This window comes from Corythoichthys intestinalis, chromosome 6, assembly GCF_030265065.1.
Source record: "Corythoichthys intestinalis isolate RoL2023-P3 chromosome 6, ASM3026506v1, whole genome shotgun sequence".
In the NCBI taxonomy this organism is placed as follows: Eukaryota; Metazoa; Chordata; class Actinopteri; order Syngnathiformes; family Syngnathidae; genus Corythoichthys; species Corythoichthys intestinalis.
Genome location: NC_080400.1, coordinates 42,653,298 through 42,680,821, shown reverse-complemented (window position 1 = coordinate 42,680,821; position 27,524 = coordinate 42,653,298). Strand labels below are relative to the sequence as shown.

General features: G+C 40.8%; 1 protein-coding gene across 1 annotated transcript in view; it reads right to left on the bottom strand.

Annotated features, from left to right (window-relative positions):
• lrrc75a (leucine rich repeat containing 75A) overlaps window positions 1–24,023 on the bottom strand; it is a 103,182-nt gene extending 79,159 nt beyond the window's left edge. The window contains exons 1-2 of the mRNA XM_057838695.1: window positions 23,037–24,023; window positions 1,447–1,575 (exon numbers count right to left, since the gene is read on the bottom strand). Of these exons, the coding sequence (XP_057694678.1) occupies window positions 1,447–1,575; window positions 23,037–23,285 (378 nt within the window). The 5' untranslated portion in view covers window positions 23,286–24,023. The remainder of the gene's footprint in view (window positions 1–1,446; window positions 1,576–23,036) is intronic.
• Window positions 24,024–27,524: the final 3,501 nt, after the last annotated feature.

The following is a 27,524-nucleotide window of genomic DNA, read 5'->3' as shown; positions in this document are numbered from 1 at the left end:
TCCTTTTGGTTATATTTTGTGCTTTTGGTTAGTTGTTATTAAAACGTTTTTTGAGTTCACCGCCATCTGCCTTGCTGCTTTTTTGTTTCCCTGCAATTGAGTCCACACCACCTGCCTTCCCGCGTTTCCCTGACAATTAGGGGTGTAACAGTACACAAAAATCTCGGTTCGGTACGTACCTCGGTTTTGAGGTCATGGTTCGGTTCATTTTCGTTACAGTAAGAAAACAAAATGCAAAATATAAATGTGCTTGTTGTTTATTACACACCTTAGTGCTTTCAACGATAGGAACATTAGCCTATATAGAGCTAGAATTCTGCTCAAAAAGTAGCGGGTATTTAAAGATAATCCAACAACAATTTGCCTTTCAGACCCCGCGTATTGGTCAGCTTTCTTTCTGAAAGAAGAAAAAAGAAGTCCTGTGTTAAAGAGAAAAGCAATCCCAATGACAAAGATTTTAACATGTATTTTACAAATGAAATGCCTCAATGAATCATTGTTTTTTTTCTTATGAACAGTTTTCAAAAGCTTTATTGGTGGATTTCTCAAGTTAAAGCACCACACAGAAATTAATAAACTTAATTGTGTAAGCAGGATCTGTGTATTATTCTTATTATTTAATTACAGGTGTTTTAGCTCATTTCAATTTATTTTATTTAAATGGGCTATTATTTATTTTATCTGTTTATATTTTCCAAATGTGATGTAGTATTCATTTCTGTTGTATAACTTTAGTTCCTATGTGAATATTAGTTCCTACTTGTTTTGTTGTGGTAGGAGGGTTTCGTATTGAACATGGGGCCGTGTTGGTTTTTATTATAACAGAGAAGACAGCAGTAAATCAACAAAGACAAGTCAACTGTGCCCCGATCTACTGCTCAAGAGATCTGATGGACTCAAAAAGTGGGTTACGATTGCATATTAGTTTGAAAATCGACCGGATCCACCGTATTTTTACACGAGTGATTTCTGGTCTGCCCGATCCTAGCTATTGGTAGTAGTATTGACGCAGGAGGGTCGCATCTCGTGTCAAATAATAAACTCAGCCGTTCTTTTTGCGTGTGTCGTGTTGAGCCGCTTCTGGGACGCGTCTAACATGCGGCCGCACTGCGACTGGTGTGCATTGGCTGATTGACTTTAACGCCCGCGTTTCACTGCGTTTTTGCGGCGGCCACGATGTCGCGCTGTTGACGTTTCTGGGTTATACTGTCCGACCGTGTTGATCCTCATCATAGTAGAGAAGACTGAGTAAATATAATCTACACAAAGAAACTGTAACCCCGATCGACTCACAGCCTCGAAAAGTTAGGGTTACAGTATGTCAGAAACTCGTTCGGTACGCCTCCGTTCCGAAACGAGCACCACGTACCGAAACGGTTCAATACAAATGCATGTACCATTACGCACTTACTATACATGTGTGCTGATTTCTACTGTGTGTCCTACCGTCTTTGGGCAGTGTACATAACGTGCCAGGCTGATGATCAGGTCATGAGTGATTGGGTCAACAAGGTTTCTGAAGCTGGCGTAGCGGTATAATACATCGTCCAGAGATGTTGACTCCATGCCTAGGTCCTACACACACAAACAAACAAAACAAAAGATTAGTACCTACACAATCAGCCTTTGTATGGTGAAGAAAATACATCAGTTACGTAACGTATTTCACACAGATATTGTAAGTAAATCTCATGAGTCAGTGAGCCTAAAAAAGAAAACACATCGTCACAGTTTACACAAATGCAAGCACATACACCAAGCACAGTGAGGAAAATAACCATTTGAACACTGTGCAATCTTGTAAGTTCCCCCACTTAGAAATGATGGGCGGGTTTGAAATGTTCATGGTAGGTGCTCGTCCACTGTGAGAGACAAAAAAAAAATCCCGACATCACAGGGTATGATTTTTTGACAATTTATTTGTATTATACTGCTGCAAATAAGCATTTGTACACCTGAAAAAATCAATGTTAATATTTGCTACAGTAGCCTTTGATTACAATTACAGAGGTCAAAAGTTCCTGTAAATTTTCACCAGGTTTGCATAGAATGCAGCAGGGATTTTGCACCACTGCTCCACACAGATCTTCTTTAGATCAATCAGGTTTCTGGGCTGTCACTGAGAAACACAGAGTTTGAGCTTTTGCCAAAGATTTTCTATGCGTTTGGGTCTGTAGACCGGCTAGGCCCCTTTAGAACCTTAATACGCTTTTAACGAAGCTACTCCTTGGAAATTCTGGCTGTCTGCTTCAGGCCATTGTCATGTTGGAAGACCCAGTCACGACCCATTTTCAATGCTCTAACTGAGGGTAGGAGGTTATTCCCCAAAATCTCAAAATACTAGTAACATGGCCCTGATCACCCTCGCCTTAATACAGTGCAGTTTTCCAGTCCCATGTGCAGGAAAAGACCCCCAAAGCATGATGCTACCACCCCCATGCTTCACAGTATGGATGGTTTGTTGCCGTTGAAACGGGTCTTACCAAATGCGCTACTGCCCTCCAGTGGCCAGTTTTATTGTTTTAAAATGGATTTTCAGCTTTGTGTTTTGGAGCTAAATTGAATCAGAACCCAGAGATGTCTTTTTTTTTGGGGGGGGGGGGCGTAAAAGATGTATAAATACGTCTTTGGGACACTGAAACAATTAAAAATAGAGCATATGTATACATTTTTGGCAGCAAATGAGTTCAGGTTAACGACAGACGTTTAATGTTTCATCTTGCCAGAGAAGCAAATTTCAAAGCGTCGCATGCGTCAATCATTGTTTAACTTGTTAAACAGTTGCTGTGGCAACTCATTGTGTGTAAGTAAGCAGCTTGAGCGGATTTGAGGGGACTCACTCAATGAAGCATTTCATAAAGCCAACCATTTTTCTGCTTTATTCTTGTTTAAAAATAATTTGGTGGGACAGTAACATGTTTAAAACATAATGATTACATTTGAAGTGCTTAAAAACCATTTATTAAAATATACATACATATAAGTTTTAATTATACTTTGGTGAAAAGAAATGAAAAATCGTGTCTTATCTTTCCAATGCTCAATCTGAATAAATACATCGAAGACAAGGGGAAAAAAACTTTTTTTTAGAGGGGAGGGCACTCCTTCGCGGTTTTTCACTTATCACGGCGGGTTCTGGTCCCCATTAACCGCGAAAACAAGGGATCACTAAAGTGGGAAAACACACTACAGACTGATCCAACTTCGATGTAATGTCCTCTAAAAAAGTTAAAATGAGGCTCAGGTGTGTGTGTGGCCCCAACGTGCCTGTCTGACCATCATTCCACCAACATTCGGTATTTCATCTTCTATTTGTCCAATCAATGAGTGCGCCTTTTGTCCACGTGATGCTACTTGGAAAACTTGGTTGGCGCAGTGTAAATGTGAACCTTTTCAACAAGTCATTTGCAAGTGTTGTTGCGAGGTAGCTGCAACCGGACCCTGGCCCTCTTTATTGTTTTATTGTTATGGTTTTTATTTTCTCTTGGCATTTTTTTTTTTTTTTTGGGGGGGGGGGGGGGGGTTCAGATTTAGATTTTATTTATGGATTGGGCATTCATCAGCATCAACGGCAGCATATGAGTTGATCAATGTATTCATACAGTAATTTTCTACTGGCGATCATATTGAGGGTCACGGCCACGGATAAGATTTCATCAGTCCCAGCTGATGATGACTCACCACATTCATGTCATTTTAGAGCATTTTCACTGGAATATGGAAAGAAACCACAGCTCAGTGGAAAAACCTTTCAACTCCACACATTCTACACCACATTTTATACTGAAGTCCAGTGCCACTGCGCAATCCTCGGTTTTTTTCTCTTTAACTTTCAGAAGACTCCTGTAGGAAAAGCTAAAGTCAAATCAATCCCAATTAAAAAATAAATATGGAATGCCATATTTGACAAAGCAACACTTAAGAACAATGCTATGCAGTGGCAAAATAATTACTGGTGAGGAGAGCATGGTGTGTATCTGACGATATATTATCACAATCAATGAGAAAAATATTACAATACAGCAGTTGTGGATATTCCATTCATTAGACAATGTAACATTTTAAAGAATTTAGTACCAAAACATAATCTAAAATTTCAATCTAGTTTCTCACTTTATGTTTAAAGTCTGATGTTTTATAATATGTAGAGATCTATGTGGTATGCAGTAAAACATATTACAAAACATGTTTTCATAGCACCAAGCAACTACACAGTAAGATGTTGTGCCTGCCAAAATAAAAGAAAATGTCAGCCAGTCAACACACTCAAAAAAAAAAATAAAAAGCAACTCATACACTTGCAAATAATTATCACGTCAGTGGCTACGTTTAAATGGACAAAATTTCCCTGCTCCCATCAGCATTCGGATTAAAGTAATGATCGGATGCAGTTTTCACGGACACTAAAAATATTAGGCCGTGTTCATGCATCAGAACCTCAGAGAGAACAAATCATTTAACGTACACATATTGATGCTGCCAGCATGTAGTGTAGTAATCATGGTAAATATAGTTAGTAGCCAGTGTTTTCACAGATTACTTAAAAATTTAATTACTGATTACACCTCAAAAAAGTAATCTAGTTACTTTACCGATTACTTTATTATCAAAGTAACTAAGTTACTTTAAAAGTAACTTATCAGTTTTTTTTTTTTTTTTTTACCAATTTTTCTCCTTTTGCTGCCTCAACATAAAAATGACAACAAAAAATGTCATCACATGTAATTGAATTTTTCACATTAATCTTTGAGTTAGCGGGGGTTTAATTAGGCGATGGAGTTGATTTCAACCACCATTGACTCGCGTTAGCTTAGCCACCCTGGAGCCCTGAAACTAACAAATAACTGACAAACTGCACGGAATTTGTTCAAATCAACTCCAACGACTAAATAATCCCCCGCTAACTCCAAGATAAAGCCTAATGTCAAAAATTCTGAACTTCCCCTTTGAAATAAAGACCTAGCTGTTAAAATATTATCAATAAAAGTTGTAAAGCAATAAAACAAACAACTAAAATTAATGAAATGAACAAGAATCCTACAACATTATTTCATAATGGGTCAAAATCATTTTTCGAGCAGATCATTTGACTAGCACCTAAGACAATAGCTTTTGCTTTGCTACGCCAAAACTACACCTGTGGAGGCGATATTTAGAATTTCTGTAAACCTAAGCTTTCAAACGCAACCAACAACAACTGAGCTTGAACAGTTTTATATATATGTATATATACAGTATTGGCCAAAAGTTTGGCGACACCTCAAAGGTGGATACTTTGAAGAATGTAGAATATAAAACCTGTTTTCAGTTATTTCACTTTTTTGGTCATACCACATGTTCGTTCATAGTTTTGATGTTTTTCAGAGAGGATTTACAATAGTAGTGAAAATATATAAAACGTAAAAATGTTTAGGTGTGTCCAAACTTTTGACTTTTGTTTGTCATCAACATGCTTTACCCCCAGCCCCACAAAAGTAAAACCCCGCCTATGGTTACAAACACTGACAATAAAATGTGCATAAAGGCTAGTTACAAACTGTAGAAGTGCTGGCTGTCTTGTAACCTGTAGGCTGTTTCGAGTTTTGTCGCGTTGTACTGTAATTCCAAGTGCTACTTTGTTGATTTGGCAGCCGACCAGAGGTTGCGCTAGACTTTTTCGTTGTCTGTCATTTTGACTGACAGGGTCATAAAAATCCGGTCATAATCTATTTTTACCCGTAACTTAAATTTTTTAAATGTTAATAATGACATATTCAATAGTATTTAGTTTTCATTCATCTTTAATTAATATTCTGTCCGAACAAGCTTAACAGAGAATCCACACCGCGCCATCACACATCAAGCAGCTGTGCGTCATTAGCGCCTAGCTTGCCTTAAACACGGCTTTTTAGGAAGGGTCGGACTTGACATGTCATAAAAAAAAAAAAAAAATTTTAAAGGGTTTGAGGATAAGCCTGAGAATGATCGGTTTTCTCTCTGTTCCATATAGCATATATATATATATATATATAACAGAAACGGTAACAGTGGCAGTCAGATACCATTGTAATTTTTTTCAGGTCATTCATTGTCAGACAGAAGCAGTACGGCACAACGTTACGCAAAAAAAATTAAGTAAAAATATAAAAATGGCTTACCTCGTTTGTCCTCTGAAAGACCATGCCAACCCAACATAATGTTTACTGCATATGAAACGTGAATGGATTCGCCGAGCTGGTGTTAAAGTCCGCATGGAAGTCCGCGCAAGTTGATTCGGTCTTCACATTTTTTCCTCCCGAGTTTTTGGTTTCCGGGAACGTATGAAGAAAACATCCTTCATGGTCGTAATGTCTAGAGTCGTTTCTACAAGTTCCAAAAAAGCAATGCGTGATCGGCATGTTCGTTTTTGAAAGATTACCGGCGAAAAGTAGCACTTTTTACGTTGGGTCTATGCGAGGGCGGGTCTATAATGTCCCACTTCAGCTTTACTTCCGCTTTACGATGCGACGTCACGGTCTAAAAATAGCCTGTGTGCAGTACGCCATTAGTGCGCAGATATGACAAAAAATCGGATTCGTGCATTAAGACCTGTCGTATGAACGTAGCCATAGGCTTGTTGCTGTTAAAAAGAGGACACAAATAACAGGCATATATAATCCCCGTTTAGGCTTATATTCAAAGTATATGGATCGACAGCATGCACGCACTGTTCGTGAATGTCACACACACATACGGGCAGTTTGCCCCGACTCTCGGCCGTGTAAGCAATGTTGAAATATTGCTTATATGGAGTAGAGAGAAAACCGATCATTCTCAGGCTTATCCTCAAACCTATTTTTATTTTTTAATGACTGTTGTCAAGTCCGATCCTTCCTAAAAAGTCGTGTTCAAGGCAAGCAAGGCGCTAATAACGCACTGCTGCATCGCTACCGTAGCTACCGTACCGTCTCTCGCTTTTTGATGACGTAATTGCTGCATTAAATCCGATTTGAGGGACTGGACAGTACAGACCGCCGCGACAGTCTGGAAAAATGTGGCCCAGATCGGATTTAGACCACATACGAAAGTGACCCAGATCGTATTTGAAATGGTTCAGTTCTATGCGACTTGTCACGTTCACACCGTCAAGTTAATGCCTCACGCGAGTCGGAAAAACACGAAAAAATCGGATTCATGCATTAAGACCTGTCGTATGAACGTAGCCTTAGTTCGGACGCTCAGTTTCCTTGACATTTTTCCGAGTAAGGCCAACGACGTCATGCATCAAGAGAGACAATAGCTAATTAATATGCTCACTCGCCACCCAGTGGTCTGGGGTGTGAATTGCAACCTGTCAAAATGACGGATGGACTTCAGTTTTTTCCGTCACCGTTTTAAAAAACCAGTCAACGACGGAAAATATTCGGTTAACGCGACCCCTGCAGCCGACAGTCATTTTCAGCCAGCGTAAAGTTTGCAACGCACGGAGATATTTTTGTCATCTTTACTGGACAGAAATGTGAAGTAATGGCTGTATTTCCAGTGAGCAAAGGCATCCATTTGCGGTATATATATCCTGCCTTTCACTGTTAGCCTCGCTGCCTCGTCAGAATGCTATGTTGTTGACTGCCGTGGCAGACAGTGCTCAGCCTCAGACAGCACTGTAATACACGTGACCCGTTCCCGACCCGTGAGAAATGCTCTTCGTACGTGACTACAATATTCTTCATTCTACATATATTATGAGGCAAAAACAAAATAGTAACGCACCGGCACTAGGGAAACTAACTTTAATCGGATTACTGGCTTGGAAAAATGAACGCGTTAGATTACTCGTTACTGAAGAAAGTAATCAGATTACTGTAGCGCGTTACTTAGTAACGCGTTACTGACAACACTGTTAGTAGCTAAGTTTTTTTTAACAAGATTTATCGTCAATTTGCACTTTTTTTTAACAGCATCATAATAGCGTGGCATACACATGTATAAAAATCAAATTTTTTAACTAAGTGTTCACAAAAATGTTCAGCAACAAACAAAACTTACTGTTTGCATTTTGATGCATTCTCTTCTTGGACGGTTTGTTTTAAAATTTGGAAATGACGTGTTTTAACGCACACCGATCAGAAAATCATTTGGCATAAACCGCACCTCTCGTTTGGAGTAGAATCTTGAATGGAATGAGCTGGATCGGGTTAGAATATTCCAAACGGGGTGTGTAGATGAAGCATTTTTATTCTGGTCAGGCTTTTAATCCGAATAAAAGTCTGCATGTAAAAGTACTCATTGATGCAACATTGGCTGAGTGGTTAGGAATCCTTTTTGACCGAAGGCCAGGTTATATTGACACAACGACAATGGCGCTCAAAATTGAAATGCTCCACAGGAAAGCTTCCTGCTGCTTCAGAGTGTCACTAATGCTTATGCCAGCTGTGTTAAATGCACAGCTCTGATTTCTGATCAAGCATGTGGACGGATGTAAAAAGGGCCTTTTTAACTTAGTTTAACTTGGAATGTATTTTGTTTTGTTTGGCTTGCCAAGTCTGTTTATCTGTGAAAAATACAGACGTGCACTGTAACTTGTCTAGACTGTCTATTTTAAAACAAAATCAATTGTGCATTCGTTAGGCATAAGTGGTGTATGGTTTATAGTCTTCATTCAGTGTTGATACGCAACAAATAGCACCACGCTGTGCAAGACAGAAAGAGCTACAGAAAAGGTATGACTCACTGATGTTTCTATGGCGTCAAATCCTCTGTGAGGTGAGGGAAATAATGACAGCAGCTTTGATTAAATGGTAAACATAGTCATTATTTTGAGGCTAGAATGTGTAGTTAGCACTTAGCAGTCATAAACAGTTACAGGACGTTTTACATCCCACCCCACCCATTAAATCACACTTTAATTCAAAATCCACATGCAAAACACTAAACAAGCCGCTTTTAGTAAATGTACACTTGTTTTAAAATTGTTCAACCCTTCTACGGTATTGTGTTGCATCAAGTATTTTTATCTCATACATACATAAATATATATACATTTTCTCCCGCTTACCAGAGATCAGGTCGCGGAGGCAGCTCCCTTTCCCCAGCTACTTCATCCAGCTCTTCTTGGGGGATACCAAGGCGTTCCCAGGCCAGCTGGGAGACAGTCGTCCCAGCATGTCCTGGGGCGGCCCTGCGGGCTCTTCCCAGTGGGGCGTGCCCAGAACACCTCACCAGGGGAGGTGCCCTGGAGGCCTTCCTGGTCAGATGCCCAAGCCACCTCATCTAGCTCCTCTTGATGCAGAGGAGCAGCGGCTCTACTACGAGCCCCTCCCGGATGACCGAGCTTCTCACCTTATCTCTAAGGGAGACCCCGGACACCCTACGGAAAAAACTCATTTCGGCTGCTTGTATCCGGGATCTTGTTTTTTCGATCACGACCCACAGCTCGTGACCATAGGTGAGGGTAGGAACGTAGATCGACCAGTAAACAGAAAGCTTCGCCTTTCTGCTCAGCTCCCTTTTCACCACGACGGACCGGTGCAGAGTTCGCATGACTGCAGATACGGCACCAATCAGCCTGTCAATCTCCCGTTCGATTTTTCCGTCACTCGTGAACAAGACCCCGAGATACTTGAACTCCTCCACTTGAGAAAGGACCTCATCCCTGACCTGGAGAGGGCATTCCACCTCTTTCCGACTGAGGACCATGGTCTCGGATTTGGGGGTGCTGATTCTCAACCCGACCGCTTCACACTCGGCTGCGAACCGTTCCAGTGAGAGTTGAAGGTCACGGCTTGATGAAGCCAAAAACACTTCATCATCTGCAAAAAGCAGAGAAGCAATATTGAGGCCACCAAACCGGACCCCCTCAATGCCTCGGCTGCGCCTAGATATTCTGTCCATAAAAGTTATGACGGGAACCAGTGACATTGGCGGAGTCCAACCCTCACTGGAAAATTATCCGACTTACAACCGGCTACACAGACCAAACTCTGACGCCGTTCATACAAGGACCAGACCCCCAGTATCAGAGATACCGATACCCCACTCTCCTGGAGCACCCCCTACAGGACTCCCCGGGGGACACGATCGACCGCCTCCTCGAAGTCCACAAAACACATGAAGACTGGGTGGTGATCCACTGATCTGTGGCCCGGACGAAAGCTACATTGCTCCACCTGGATCTGAGATTCGACTTTCCGACGGACCCTCCTCTCCAGTACCCCTGAGTAGACCTTCCCAGGGAGGCTGAAAGTATGATCCCCCTATAATTGGAACACACTCTCCGGTCCCTCTTTTTAAAGAGCGGGACCACAACCCCAGTCTGCCAATGAAGAGGGACTGTCCCCGATGTCCATGTGATGTTGCAGACCAAGACCAACCAAGACAACCCCATAACATCCAGGGCCTTTAGAAACTCCGGCCGGATCTCATCCACCCCTGGGGCCTTGCCACAGAGTAGCTTTTTAACCACCTCAGTGACTTCTTGTTACTCTTGTTTTGGTCACGTGACGCGGGAATATGATAGAGAGGCACAGTCTCTATCTATCGCTCAGCACAGCCTGCCGAGAGCCCCAAACTGTGTTCGTACTGTTAGCTCCATGTGTTAATAAAGAAACAAAGTTGTCAGCATGTCGTGTGTTCGATACCTTTGTCAACAAAAAGCTCATAACAAGACACTATGCACGATCCGTTTAAGAGACGCTGGGACTGGAGAGCTGTAAGTAGGAGGCGAGGGGGAGATGAGCGAGAAGCAAAACTTTGCGGTCCAATGTGGTGGCAGCCCGCTATTATTTTGTTTTCTTATTGTTCCCACAATAAAGTGGAGAAAGCCATCAACGACTCATCTCCTTCTTTCCCCCCAACGTTTTTATTATTTTATATTAACGAGAGCTGCCGGATCTGCCAAAATGAACATGAAGTCTGATTATTATTTTTTTTAAACAATGTCATCAGATAGACAAAAACATAAAATTATGTGTAAATGCCTGCATCTTCAAATCATGAAAATATTAACAGCCTATATCTTACCAATCTTGTAATCTCAATGTGTCTGGTCTCCATTCCATGTCAGGTAGTCCAGGCACATTGTTTGCATCCTGATTAGCGTCTGGCTAATACATGTTAGGTCCAACATAAAATTCCAACCTCTTCTTCTTCATCCAACTCTTCAAAAACTTGGATCTCCGTAAGGCTGTTTGATTAATCGATTTTCAACCAAAACCTTTTCCGGACTTTTCCGACGATGTTAAAAACTTTCAGATCGGTAATTCGATTTTGAAAACCGCACCATTTTGGTTAATCTAAGCCACCGTAGATTCCTCTGCATTTCCGCTTCCTTCCGCAAGAGTCTTAAACAACAAGAACAACAACAACCATGGCTACCGGCGATTCTGTACTTTTGCCCAGCCAACTTTGGACACAAATTGTATAACGCCATGAGTAAGTGTATTATCTCATGATGTACTTAAAGTTTTGTTGTATATGTTGAAGGATTGCAATGGATTGTCAAATAAAACATTTCCTTGAAACATTCAACACTTCCTCATTTACTTCATCTGCACACTTTCATGTACAACATAACGACAGACGGTTAGAAAGCCCCACATATGGATGAATGCATATGGCACTATACCACAAGTATGAAAGTATATTCGTGTGCGTGTTTGCCTGTCTCGCTCTGTGTGTGTGTCTGTCCCAATCTCATTTTCCTGTCATGTTGTTTTGTTTTAATACAATAACACGTTTTGGCAAAATGCACAGTGGCCTATACTACGAACAGAGTTCAACCTCCCCAGAAGTAATCCAGTTTACCATCGGGTAACCGGAGTTGACAAAACCTGGTTGTCTAGTTTGTGGTCAATCGGTACTACGACGCTGATTATGAGGTTGATTAGTCGAACCTGTGTCAACCCAGTCAGAGTTACTGCGCGTTCACATAAAAGGGGGCGGTGACCAGAGTCAAACACTACTTGTGACGATGGCACGGGCACCTTACTTCACGGAGGAGGAATGCGCGATGATCATGCGGAATTATGAGGAATTAAAATCCACCCTCACCGCGAAATCCAACACCGCTTGGGCGAGTAGAGCGCAACGGGTCTGTTGACAGCGAATTTACAGATCGTGTGATTTGTGAATGCGCCAATATGCCAGTTTACTTATGTCCATGAAAAGAAATAAAGCCTGCTGTCAGGACAATAAAATAAGATTTGGTACATTAACAGTAAGAAATAATTGTCACGCATCACCACACGAAACAGGATGATTGTATGTTTAGTCCCCTTGACTGTACGAATACGTATGTTCTTTTTTTTAGTTTGGGCCTAAAAAATCCGAGTCCGATCAATAAACTTGATTTGCAGGCCCGAGCCCGACAACCCCCCCCCCCCCCCCCAAAAAAAAAAATGTTATATTTGTGAGGACTCAGGAGAAGAAGGAAATGCGGGGATGCCATGCGTTGTTGCGTAAATAAAAGCCCGTCTTTTGTAGCGATTTTTCACAGTTAAACAAGACTGTAAGATGCATATTCAATAAACATTTATATCTTTTATATTTGTGCGTCTGTCCTATCAGTGGATTTGACATTTAATTTAATCTCCTCCAGTTGGCAGAAAAAAACGCAAGTTTTCTCAATGTTTAAATAGTCTACATATTTCTATGATTATTATAAATGCATCAATTTGAAGCGTTTCCATACCCCACTCCGAATCGCACGGCATACAGTGTTCTTACGCAGATATTCAGCATCACCGATGGAATACATATATTGTCCCTGGCGAAAGAGCGCACGGACAGGCACACACAATCTGCGCGGTTGTGAGGGCCTGACTCGGCGGGTTACATTAGTGACGTCTGCTGCCTAGATCAGTTGGCACAGGTAAAGAATTCCCTCAGCTGAAAATCTATATCTTTCATGGAGAACATCTTCCGGGTACGCCAGCGGATTCTGGCGGTCCCGAAATACCCGTGCCCTCCGGAGAGAGCCCCTCACAATCCGCGCGCCAATGTCGTATGGGTCGTCCAAGTACGCTGTCATTGGCAGGAGGACACGTCCGCGGAGGAGTGCTGTTTAAATAGAGCGTGGTTAATGGGAATCCTGATGTTAAGCAAGATCTAACTCTGACACGACCAGGTTTGGCGTGTGGCGTGTGTTGCCATGGCAACACTTCTCGGTTCCAACATATCCACCTTTCGTAGTCTCGCATAGCCGCGAACTTACGTCGCACGTGATAAAGTTACTCTCGAAGTTACCCTGCTAAGCCAGAAAACCGGCTTCGTAGTATAGGCCACAGGTCTGCATTTCAAAATTGAATCTATATGCACATTGTTCATTGGCCTATTAATGTTTTTGACCTGACGTCTTTTGTAAAGATGAGGTGCTCATAAACCTAGGGGATCGTTCTGTTTGTTACCTTCACTGGGGGTGCATATATCTGATGCTTTAGACAGGGTAATTGTCACCTTGCATATTGTTATTATTGAGTGACAGTAATCATTAATTTATGCAAGACTAGAGAGAAATGTGACAGCACATCACCCTGAGCCTGGCTGCCTACCTGCTTCACCTGACTGTCTTGATTGACTAGCTGGCTAGCTGGTTGGCAGACATGACCTGCTCACAGACTATTTGTCTTACAGACTGGATGACTGACTGACTGACTGACTGACTGACTACCTTTTCTCATGTTTGATTTTGTTTCAAATGGTATAAAGAGGTGGAGTCTAATGAATGAGTAAAGTGCTCTTAATCCCAAGAGATTGTTGTGTATTAACAGAGTTGAATTCACTGGCACTTTCAGTTTTAAAGAAAACATACGTTTAAATAGAAGACATTCACATTTCTTTATTTGCAATTATTTTTATTTTGCCAAGAAATCATAATCGATATCGGAAAATCAGATGAGAAAGTAATCGGGATTTCCTTGTCAGGCAAAATCCAACAGCCCTAACACACAGTTTATATGAATTTACTTGTGATCAAATTAAAAATGAGTGCTTGAAAATGTTTGTAAAAAATATCAACTAAATCAGGAGTACCTCCTAAACCGGATATCAATTTCACTGTTCCCTCTACAGTGACACTAAAACTTAATTGAAACCTTTGAATCATAGGGATTCAATAACCTTTAAATCATCGGGTTGATATCATATTTTAACTGGCTTTGAGACCCTCTGTTGACCAAACGTAAAATTTAAAATATAAACTTCCAGCAAGTTTGATGGCTGTGCGAGTCAAAGTCTCCAAACAAAGCCGAATAAACAGCCACACAGACGGTTTTGTGAATTATAGGGCATATTATAGTGAAGATTGTGTTATCTATCCCTGTGTGTTATTTTCGGAATAAATGTCGTCACATGAGAAAATATATAACACAGTGCTACTGCGAAAACACTGATGTGGCTCGGTTATTATTTACGGCCACTTACTGTATCAGCACAAGAGGACTCTGTGCAGGGAGCGATCAATTTGGTGTTTGTTATAAAAGTAGTTGTTATGATACAGTATAGTGCATAATTAAATGACCCCTCATGAAATATACATATGGCAAAGACCACATTAAAATGCAAAATAAGTAATTATGGTAAGAGGAAACAAGTATGCACCAACCCTTCATCAACAAGCACCACCTACTTGAGAGGGACAACATCAAAGTGTTGGTCTGAATATGACAGAGACAGAGAAAGACTGTGGCCAGTGAATAGTAGAATCCATTAAAGCAGCATGCTGACCTTTATTAAAGATCACACTCTGACCTGTTATCGATCTAAGATAGGATATTAGATCATTATGATTATGAATATACTTTGGTCCTTTCTAAGTTACATCGTCATATAAAAGGTCATGTTGATTGTAAAGTACAGTATGTACATTTCATTTTATGAAGTGGCCTTGCATAGGATCCACTGTGCACATGTAATGTGGCTCCTCAAGCACTGTCCACGCTGTCCTACACGAATTCCATGTCCATGTATTTTGGGTGAGTTCACGTAATCATTTGTACTGTAGCTGCCTGTGATGTTTGAGTATTTGTTCATTTGACGGATGTGTGGGAAAGATTCCCCAGCGGCAGTATGATTACATGGTTGAGTGATGAAGACATTGTGAGCAAATCAGGGTTTATTCACTATGAAAAGAAGTCAGAAATCCTTTTTTTCCCCTTGATTGTCAGCATTTTCACAACAGTGTTTCATAACGAAGCCCAACCTGCTTTCGGGCGGTTAACAAAGGTATTTGGATGTTGTCAACCGCTGAAATATGTCCTCTTGTTAGACATCATGAATTATTAACATCAAGCACAACCAATAACAAAAGGAATCAATCAATAAAACACACAGCACTATGTCCACACTGCCATTTTTCCACCACAAGAATGGAGTAAAACAATTGGTTATGCAAGGTTAACTGACTTTTTTGTGGTCAACGCTAAAGTGATGGTAGTCAAAGTTGACATAGACTGTACGTAACATACAGTATATTTATAATCAGAAGTATTACGGCACTCTGAGATTGAGAAAGAAAAACCCTCCGATTAACCCAAAGAAATTTTTGGATACGATAAAATGAACTCTTTCAGTGCCACTGATGGATAGACGTCCAATCATGTGGGATTTTCATCCTTCTGCTGTGAATTTAAAATTAGTTTGTCTCTAGTAAAGACAAATTTCCGAGGTACTTCCACATTTCTGCTCGCGACTTCTGCTTCACACTTTCTCAATCCATAACAACAGTGGAGCTGGAGTGGCATTCCTCATTAAAATCCTTCAAAAAAGACCATTTGTAAATGCCGCATCCATCAGCCATCATCACGACATGGGAGGACAACATGGAGAAATGGAATCATATTGTCCAAAAGCTTTATTGCGATCGATATCTGCAATAAAAAAAAAAAAGAATGACATACTATTGGCGTTTATATGTACCAGTACATGTACGATGAGCTCATAATACCATAACTATAACCAGATGAAAATTACCTTATAGTATGTCCTTGTAACACCATAATCCGTGTCAGCCCTTCTACATTCGGCAACTGTTATATTATTTGTAATTTCGCCTCATTTTGATCACTCAAGTGGCTGGCGTATCAATCTACACCCTATGTTAACACAGGCTGCACAGATTGTTAGAACGTTGTCCAAGAATGATCATTGAAGTGATAAGAACAAACATGCAATCTTTTAGGTGGACCTTTTAGGGTTAAAACTGCGAGCCAAATCCTTAATCTGCTGCTGGTTTCGATTTAAGGCTGAAGGAGACAGTAACTTTTCTCTTAGGCACCGTCTGTTTGCAGTATTCTAACACAATTAATATAATCAATCAGGGAATGGTATTGTTTCTCGTATTTATTATTTGACTGTTTGTATTACTCTAACACACCCAATATAAAATAAATAGCACTTATACCATAGTTTAAGGAAAACAAGCGAAAATAGGGCATAAAGATACATGACGCCTTCTTATCATGGAAGACCAACGTGTGCGTCATGCAACTGACTAAGATTCACGCTGACAAGCCCACGTCTGCACCACCAACTCTCGCAATCAGTTCTCCCTGACTGTCCAGAACAAATGGCGGGACGCTCTGTCCCATCACAAGGAACACCGGAGAACGCCTGATATCCTACTGATAACACGACTGACAAGACTCCAAGAAACCTTCTGATGCTGCAGTGGCAAAATCCACAACCCTCGTTGCCCGGACAACAGTAACTCTCGAATCCTCCTGTCCAATCCACAAACAGACAATAATCCTAAACACACCTGTCTTCCTGCCCAAAGCCCACCCCACGACAGCCTTCAAAAGTCTGAATGTTTAACTAATCGTGGTCATTTTTCCCTGGGAAATTTTTGTTGACGCGTGACAGGGTGACCTTGGCTCCCCGCCTGAGTCTGCTTCTGTTTCACCTTGCTGTTTGATCGCTGTCGACCTGAATAAATTGTCAACTTGTTTTCCATGAGCCTTCTTTAAACCTTTCAAAATAGAGTCGGTACAAAGGGTTAAGACTAAGGTGGAGTTTGGCCTTTTAGCCGGGATGTCGAGCTCCCGCCCGCCCGGGTCGTTGAAGCTGGGCCAGCGCGGGTCCGGCGGTCCAGCTGGCGCGATTAAGGCAGTCTGGCTAAAAGGTCAGATTCCTTCAAGGCATTTGGCGAGGTAGACCCACAATGGCACTTTGAAGCTGGACGCTGTTCAAAACATTCCACTTCCAAGCATATATAGAGGCACTCCCAGGAGTTCACACAACAACGCGTTTAAAACTTTGTCTACTTCAAACGCAATTCATGGTGTTCTGTCGAAACTGGAGGTCCGTAGCAGAAAATGTCAAAACTGGGGCTGCCCAATATTCGCTCAGGAAACTCTATACGTCCATTCCATTTGAATTAGAAGTGCTGGGGGTGAATGAGTTCCTTTGTTGCTAATCCGCCCATTTCAAATGGATAGGACATATATCACAGTCAATAGCAGCCAATGAGTTAATGTTTGTAAAATTGACAAGATTAGCTAGATTTCTTTTTCCTCCTCAAAATAATCCAAATGATTAATAACTTTGCTTTACTGTGACAAAGCAAAATAGCATTCTCCCACAAAAGCGGATGCTATGGTTCATGCTTGAGGTATCCCAGAGGGTGGTGTTTAGATGGTTGCTGGAGCTTCACTGCAGTGCAGTGATTAAGAAGGTGGACTCATAATTATCTCCTAACAGACCAGCTTCATGATTAATCAGTGACTACTTAGGCTCAAATCTGCACTGATCTCCATTGTTTCCGGGCAACATGGGAGGGAACCTAGTAACCAGTGTAGACAACACATCTTTTTCACATTTTCTTTCTGTGTAATGCTTGTGTGATGCCAAATGGGACAACATGGTCCTGTCTATGAGGTGCTACTCAGTGTATTCAAGTGTAATCTCACCTCATTGTTAACTTTGTTCTTTGGAGTGCAATACCCACACAAAAATTTCTTCCTTTAATCCCACCTCTCCAGCAATAACTAGGAGAAATCCAGTTTCTATTTTTTTTAGCAATACTTAACTGAAATATGAGAACCACATGAAATACATTTTATCATTCTTTTAAATGAGCAGATCACATGTTTTTGAGCCATTGCTGGATAGTAATATAGTCACATATAATCAGATAAAATGAAATATAATCAGAAGTAACAAAATGTTTCAGACTCACTATTTATTAGCAAACAGTCGTTCCCAGTCTTGCGTGATTAAGCGAGCCACAGCAGCCCCACAGACGATACTTTTTACTTTAGGACACTTGAATGCTCCTAGCGCTTGATCTGAAAGCTGCATTTGAAAATAACGCAAACAAAAGTGATGCACTCCCTCCTCATAATCCCTTTATGTTTACAGTAGCCAATCATTTTTGCGCTATATGTTTTACAATTAACAATTTTACTCTACTTACATTGCTTTTATGGATAAAAAACAAGTTTTTGGTCTCTTGCGGGGAAGTTTACAGATTGATTTTTCTTCAGCATACATTTGTCTGTCTTGTCAGCTTGTGTGTTTGTATGATTGGTCATCTTCATGATAACATCAAAACAACAGGCAATAACCCAACGTGCATGTTCACCAACTAGCTTGTCCTCACAGATTTATTTGAGATAGATATTAATGCACTGTATGCATGGATATAATTCGGCAAACAAAATGTAAGTACAGTTACAATGTAGTTAATTTAATGTGCACATTTTAATCCAGTATACAGACCAAAAATTGGACTCGAGTCACTGGGACTTGGACACGAGTCAACTCGAGAAATTTAATGAAAATTTATTAATCGCAACTCGATTCGGACTAGAAGAAAAAAAAAAACGCTGACTCGAACTTGACCCACTTGAGCTGGGAGGGTCTGAGACTCGACTCGACTCGACTTGTGAGACAATAACTCGAGACTTGACAAGCTGACTCGAAAAACTTGGATCATGGATTTGTTCCCACCTGCTAGTGATCCGCTTGGTCGCCTTGGTCGCTCTCGCCAGGCCCTCATGGAACATCATGGCAATAAAAAATCTATCAAATTCCGTGCCGACTATACTTCATAGTTTGATTTTTTTTTTTACATTGATTGATTGATTGACAGTAAGTTTTCCCTCAAAGGGTGCTTTGTGGGTGGGCTGGGGAATAGGGATGTGCCGGTATGAGATTTTGATGGTATGATAACCTTTAGCAAAAATACCGCGGTTTCACGATGTATGGGTTGAAAAAAATTCCATTGAACAGGATTTTTTTTAAAATTTTGCACGACATCTTTGCAAATTGAAGAAAAAAAAAAAATGTTCGCAAAAAATCATTAGACTAGTCGACTAATCGTTAAAAAAGTCTGCAGACAAATCAGGAGAAAAATACCGTATTTTTCGGACTATAAGTCGCAGTTTTTTTTTCATAGTTTGGCTGGGGGTGCGACTTATACTCTGGAGCGATTTATATGTGAAATTATTAACACATTATTATATCATTTCACATGTTACTTTGGTGTTTTGGAGTGACACTGATGGTTTGGTAAACTTGTTAGCATGTTCTTTATGCTATAGTTATCTGAGTAACTCTTAATAGCTATGTAACGTTAACATACCGGCCGTGTTCGCATTTCGTTGTTCATGCAACATTATCATACTGTGCACTTATTCAGCCTGTTGTTCTCTATTGTATTTTTATTTTAAATTGCCTTTCAAAATGACATATCTGTTCTATGTGTTGGATTTTATCAAGTAAATTTCCCTCAAAAATGCGACTTACGCTCCGGTGCGACTTATATATATGGTTTTCCTCTTTGTTGGGCATTTTATGGCTGGTGCGACTTATACTCAGGTGCGACTTATAGTCCGAAAAATACGGGATCGTTTGGGACAGCCCAATTTGTGATGACAATACAGTACGGGAACCAAACATTGTTTTCAATTAATTAAACCCACCTGAATGCCACAAGCTATCAGTAATAAAAAGTTGTCACAGAGTTTAAGACAATACTTGCAACACTAAATGCTACAGCTAATGCGAACACTATGCTAATACTACAAGTTACATTTAGTGTGTGATGATCACAGACCTTTAAATGCTAATGCAACATTGCGTATTCTTCCTTGCCAAGATAAGAAAACAAATCTTAACACGTGTTTCAAAACAAGCAAGAAGGAGCGCAGCCTAGGCTTGAAGCACATCATAACACTGGTGAGGATGAGCGATTGCCTGGTACACCAGACTCACCGCTGTTCCAGCTATTAAGTCTGGCCACCATTCAGCGGATACAATTTCCAGGGCGGAGCAAGCCACAGCAAACAGACAGCGGAGTGGACCAATCAGCGACGGGCAGACGTGACGTTAGTAAAACGACGAGGGCAGGACGAGGGACTTGCGCGCGGAAGTAAACATACGAGGAGAGCGGAGTTTATTCAACATGGCTAGCGCGAGATAGACTGTTGTCAATGAATGTTGTCGATTTGTTTTTGGTAATTTAAAACTGATTTTACCGTGGATTGGAACATTCTCAGCTCTCCTGTTCACCATCTGTGTTGTTGTGGAGACTTTTGACGCGCAAGAGTGACATTGCTTGTTAAGAACACGTCACACAAATAAACGAATCTGATTTGTCGATTGATTTTGTACCTGCTCGAGAGGCCGTTAATGGGTTGGTTCCCAGACTTTTCTCTCAGTGTTTGAAAAATACAGGGAGAACAGTCTGGCCGTGCCAGGCAAGGTGGGCGATGGTGTTGCACAGCAAGTCTCACATGAGTGACACGACCCTAACACTGCTACGATGGAGGCTGACGTAATCCACGAACAATATTACAATGCGGGCTGACATACTCCACCAAGGGTGTAGGTTTGATCTAAACATTGGTAGGGACGATATGGCATAACCTGCATGTACACTTTTTGCTGGGGACTGGACATTCATAATGATCATTCATTCATTCATTCATTCATTCATTCATTTTCCATGCCGCTTTTCCTCACGAGGGTCGTGGAGGTGCTGGAGCCTATCCCAGCTACCTATGGGCAGTAGGCAGGGGACACCCTGAACTGGTTGCCAGCCAATCGCAGGGCACAAGGAGACATACAGCCAGTCACGCACACACTCATACAATTTAGAGTGTTCAATCAGCCTACCATGCATGTTTTTGGGATGTGGGAGGAAACCCACGCAGGCACCGAGAGAACATGCAAACTCCACACAGGAAGGCCGAAGCCCGGGATTGAACCCTTGATCTCAGAATGGTGAGGCAGACGTGCTAACCACTCGTGCTAGCCGCCTTCATAATGATCAATACAAAATAAATTTGTATTGTTTTATACTAACTTCTGCGTGTATTGCTTATGCCTACGCCCTTCAATTCAAACCTTTGTTTTCAAAAACTATGAAAGAAACATTTTGAAAACTTCCAGAAAAAATGTCCGGATTTGATGAGCAAATTTAAATTGCATTATTTGAACATAAATTATAATAACATAACAAATAAATACAAGCTTGTTAATCATCTCTTAACTATCCAGGAATGCAAAAAAAAGTATTTGTCTGGAGACCACTCAACATTCTCTAAATAAAGAAATTAAACATAACTGAAAAGCTTTGTCAAGGAATAACAAAAATAAATAAAAATGGAGCCGTCCTTCAGGGAACTGCTTTTGTCCACCAGCACAGCCAAACTCCACAAAAAAACGAAAACTCCTGTGGGCTGCTTTAAGACCACATAACTAAATGAGAAGGTAAAATTTGGGAGATGGGGGTAACCTCGGCTCACTGCATTTGTCACAGTTTAATTAAAGTTAACAGAAAACACACACAGGCGGACACTTCTTTCTAAGCAGCTTCCTACTTGAGTTTTGCAGGTTAGCAAGTTCACACAGTTTACTGTTATGCTTACTCTGATGCAGGTCGGACTTTCAGTAGCAAAATTAGTGGTGTGTTCCCCACTTCCACAACATTGACGTCTTTTTACATTTCTTACAGTGGCTGCTGCTGGCTGAAAAAAAACTTCTACTATCCCTAATATCTAATGTGAAGTGAGTGTTTGTGTGTGTGTAGGTGTGTGGGTGTGTGTGTTCGGAGGGCAAGACATCAGCCAATCTAATATTCGTTTAGGAGAGTAAAAAAAAAGCGACTGGGACATTTAGCAAGTGAAAAGCGGTACATGTAAGTCTGAACATAATGAAAATAATTCACTTAATAATGGTGGGGTCAATTACAACGATTAAAACATATGGGAAGACAATCTAAATGACCAATATGACTAAAGTCATTATATAACACAAGTTGGTGAGGACAATTTGAGCATCCTGAAAAGTTGGTAGTGTTTTGTCCCTACCATCCCTATGCAAACCTACGCTCTTGTACTCCACGTACAATATGAAAATGTCATGCATTCTGAACATATGACAGACACTTAGTTGGATTTTTGTCGAGTTGTCGTCTCGTCAGAGGATAACTAGCATTCGTCTCTGTAAGTTTTAGTCTCCTAAGTTTTTACCTTGTCATCGTCACGTCATCATCATGAAAAAGTTGTTTGTCGATTAAGTATTTCTTATCGTCACTACTGATGAAAACAACAATGGACAGAAGCGAGATAGACAATTTGTGCCATCGAGCCTTCTGACCACCACCAACCATTGATTCCTGCACTACTTTTACACAAGCAAGTTGAGTAAAGACAACGTGCAAAAGTGTGAGCAAGAATTTAAACCCCTGATCCTTCGCTCAACCAACAAATACACCTAGAACGGCCTCACTGTCCACAAGCTTTGTATAATGAATTACATTTTTAAATTTCAATTGCTGCATATTTTGAGTCACTTTAGTTAAAAATATCTGTATCTAAGCACAGTAAAGACCAGGTGATTACAGAGTTTTGTTTCAAAATACATGTTCGACGATAACTGCCTTAAAAATCTGCAAAGACCGAGGTCTTTGTTGAACTCGATTTGTGGTTCTAAACTCTTATTTTCATCACTCTGGTTGTCCTGATGTTTGGGGGCTAAAACAGCGCTTAGTGACATATTAAGGCTCAAATTTGACCAGAACATGATGGGGATAAGGTTTAGAAGACAAATTGCTGTGAAGAGTGGAGTGGCGTTACCTGCCGTAGAGTCCTCAACATCTCTGTGGCCTCGTCGTGTTTGCCCTGTTTGGCCATCAGCATCATCTCCTGGATCATCCCGATTCGGCGCTGGTAAGGCGGCGGGGTTGTACCCCGGCTCAGCCTGTCCCCAGACCTCAGCATGAGGGATGCAAACAGATCCCCCCGCTCCTTGGTGGGTGTTCGCCTCCAACTGTGCTGAGGGCTGGCCCCTCCGGCATCGTGACCCTTGGTCTGTTTGCCCCCCATCGGGCTGTGTGAGGGGGAGTTGTGATAACAAGTCTGATCCCACCGGGCGGTAGTTCATGCAGAGGCAGCCTCGGTGGATGTCTCCATCAGCTTTTGCAGTTGATCACATCTTTACAATCACTTCAGGGGGCTGATGCAGCAGCGACAGTAATGAAACCGTATTCAATCCGCGCTAAGAAGGCATTATCGAGTAGAAAAGGACAAGAAAGCAAAACAAGAGAAGGTAGCTCGTGCAGCTCAAGTGGGGAAGAGGTCGCAAGATTTTGCCTGCAGCATGGCCGCTCACCACGCTGCCGTCACAGCCCCGCAGCCCGCCGCAGTCCCCTGTCCCGAACACAACTTCATCGCGTCTCCTTCTAGAATTCCCTCCGGGAAGGACGTGTTGTTGTTGGAACTGTCGGCGTGCTTGTGCTTACCTCGCCCACCCCGACTGTGAAGCTCTCTGTCCTGAAGAGGAGCACGGAGGAAGGAGGCAGGCGGCGGCAGCGGCGGTGGTGCAGCAAGCAGGGCATGGCAATGTTTACGTCCGCGTTTCACCTACGACTGTCTGTTCTTCACTGACGTTCTTCTCTGTTGTTGCTCAGCGTGAAGACTGTATACGTGTGGAAGCGAAACGTCTGTCCTGGGAGGACCGGAGAAGTACCTGCTCTCTCGCTTGTTTGCTTGGGTTGGGACTGAATTATGGATGACAACCTCTCCGCTCTGCTTCGAGTATACGAAGAACGCCCCCACCGCCGCACTGCCTCGACTCAAGGCGGAGAGCACCACCAAGTTTCCAGTTTATTGCCTCATTAACCCTTTCAGGGACAGCGGACTGCGTTTCAAAAGTTGACACAGAAAAGACATTTAACCTTTTACAGAACAAGTGACTATTTTTGGTCATAAGAAAAAAAATCTCACACTGTAAACCTTTTATTCTGTACAGGCCAAGTGACAGTTTTTTGGTCTTTTTAAAAAACGTAAATATTAACATTCTTTTTTTTTTTTTTTTTTTTTTTTTTTTTTTTTTTTAAATCATTTTTGTATTTTTAAAATATATATTCATTCATATATATTTCTTAAAAATTATTTATAAATGTATGTAAATATTACAATTTTAAATTTTTTACTGTGAAATTAAAACTTTTTTTTTTTTTTAAATTAAATTAAAACAGAAATACTCTGTTGATTAAACAGCGATTTCTTTTTACAATTAGTTATCTATTCACGTTATATTCTTTTATTAGTGCCCTGGATTTTCAGTTTTGACTGTAAATGTGCGTATGTACCTGCCTACTGTCATTTAATCAATTATTTTCCATCGCAAAACCAGATGTTTACAAATACAGTGAAGAAAATAAGAATTTGAACACCCTGCTATTTTTGCAAGTTTTCCCACTTAGAAATCCTGGATGAATCTGAAATTTTCATCGTAGATGCATGTCCACAGTGAGAGAGATAATCTAAAACAGACATGTCCAAAGTCCGGCCCGGGGGCCAAATGCGGCCCGTGGTCAAATTTCATCCGGCCCCCAGCCTCTGTCATAAAATCAATAATGTCTGGCCCGCACACAGACTGCAACCAGCATATGAAGTAGCTTACACATGAAATGCTGCTCATTTACCCACTAAAAGGCAGCAGCACTTTAGCCCTTTATTGCCAAATGTATCACATTTGATACACCTAAAATTTCATTATTTTGAGACTAATTTAGAATTTTGACATTTCTTTTCGGAAAAAAAAAAATAAATGATGGATGCAAGTCAACACATGCATCTGCAGGTTCCATGAGAAAAAAAAAAAAAAATTTGCCATGGGTTATAGATATTAGAGCGATTATTACACATATTGATTATGACTTTTCTTTTTACAAATCTGAAAAAAAGGTTTCATTAGGACCTTGTTTTTCAAATTTTGGGATTCTCTGATAATTGCTTCATGTTGCAGGTATTCAAGGGCTAAGCAACATTAACCCGTGTGACCCATTACTTCCATTTTCTAAAATGGTGACAATCAGCAAATAAAAAGAAATTTGACTGTGACGGCCGACGCTTCAAGGATAGGTGGAAATTGGTCTATTTCTTCACTAAAATACGCAACACCTGTGTCTGGCTCATTTGCAACTAGACGGTCGCTGTTTTTAAAGATTTCAATGTGAGGCGATATTGCCAAACAAGACACGCTGACATGTAGGACAAGATTACAGGAAAGATACGCAGCGAGAAAATGAAGCAACTTGAAGCTAGTTTAATTTCACAGCAGCAGTATTTCGCAAGAGTCCGAGAGTCGAAAGAGAACGCCACAAAGGCTAGTTGCGAGATGGTTTAAATTATTCATTAAAACAAATAATAAAGCAAATGTGACACACTGATTGGCTTGCTAAAATTTGCTTAAATATATTGTTCTACGTAAAGGACGTCAGCCAAGGTAGGCCCCCTCAAATTTTTACCACACCAAATCTGGCCCCCTTTGCAAAAAGTTTGGACACCCCTGATCTAAAAAGAACAATCCAGAAATCACAATGCATGATTTTTTAAACAATTTATTTGTGTGATACAGCTGGAAATAAGTACTTGAACACCTGTCTATCAGCTAGAATTCTGACTCTGAAAGACTTGTTAGCCCCTTATTAAAAGTCCACCTTCACTCCATAATCCATCTACTATCCTAAATCAGATGCACTAGTTTGAGGGTGATAGCAGCATAAAGACACCTGTCCAGCCCATACAATCAGAAAGACTCAAACTTGTAACATGGTCGAGACCAAAGAGCTGTCCAAAGACACCAGAGACAAAACTGTTCACCTCCATAAGGCTGGAAAGGGCTACGGAGCAATTGCCAAGCAGCTTGGTAGAAAAAAAGTCCACTGTTGGAGCAGTCATTAGAAACTCAAAGAAGCTAAACATAACGGTCAGACTCAATCGGAGTGGAGCCCCATGTAAGATATCACCTCGTGGGGTCTCAATGATCCTAACAAAGGTGAGGAATCGGCCCAGAACTACACGACAGGAGTTGGTCAATGACCTGAAAAGAGCTGGGACCACCATTTCCAAGGTTATTGTTAGTAATACACTAAGACGTCATGGTTTGAAATCATGCATGGCACGGAAGGATCACCTGCTTAAACCAGCACATGTCAAGGCCTGTATTTAGCTTGCCTATGACCATTTGGATGATGCAGAGGAGTCGTGGGAGTTTTGTGGTCAGTTGCGAGTAAAATAGAACTTTTTGGTCATAATTCCACTAACTGTTTTGGAGGAAGAGGAATTATGATTAGTATCTCAAGAACACCATCCCTACTGTAAAGCATGGGAGTGGAAGCATCATGCTTTAGGGGTGTTTTTCTGCGCATGGGACAGGACGAGTGCACTGTATTAAAGCGAGGATGACTGGTGCCCTGTATTGTGAAATTTTGCGGAACAACCTTCCTTCCTTCAGTCAGAGCATTGAAGATGGTTCGTGCCTGGATCTTCCAACATGACAATGACATGAAGCACACAGCCAGGAACACCAAGGAATGGGTCTGTAAGAAGCATAACAAGGTTCTAGCCAGACCTAAAACCAATAGGAAAGCTTTGGAGGGAGCTCAAAGTCTGTGTTTCTGAGTGACAGCACAGAAACCTGACTGGGGTGGGCCATGATCCCTCCAATAGTGCGTGCAAACCTGGTGAAAAACTACAAGAAACGTTTAACCTCAGTAACTGCAAACAAAGGCTTCTGTACCAAATATTAACATTCGTTTTCTCAGGTGTTCAAATACTTATTTGCAGCTGTATCACACAAGCAAATCGTTTAAAAAAAAAAATCATACATTGTGTGTTCTGGATTTTTTTTTTTTTTTTTTAGATAATCTCTCTCAAAGTGGATATGCACCTACAAGGAAAATTTCAGACATATCCATGATTTCTAAGTGGGAGAACTTGAAAAACAGCAGGGTGTTCAAATACTTATTTTCTTCACTGTATCACATTTTGATTAATTACAAATATGATCATCTGCAGTCATCAAGAATAACAGATATCAAAGGATATTTTAATTTTATCCTTTTGTTAAAACTATAACAAAAAAAAAACTTTTAAATAATTGTTTTTAAATATAATTTTACAAAGAACAAAAAGGCACTGTTTTCATGTTTTTTATTTGAAATAATACACATTCAAATTAAAGATAATATTTACTTCTTTATTACTTTTTAAAGTACTGAGTAAGAGAAAATTTATTAATAGATAATTAGCTGCGATTGACTTGGATAGACGTTG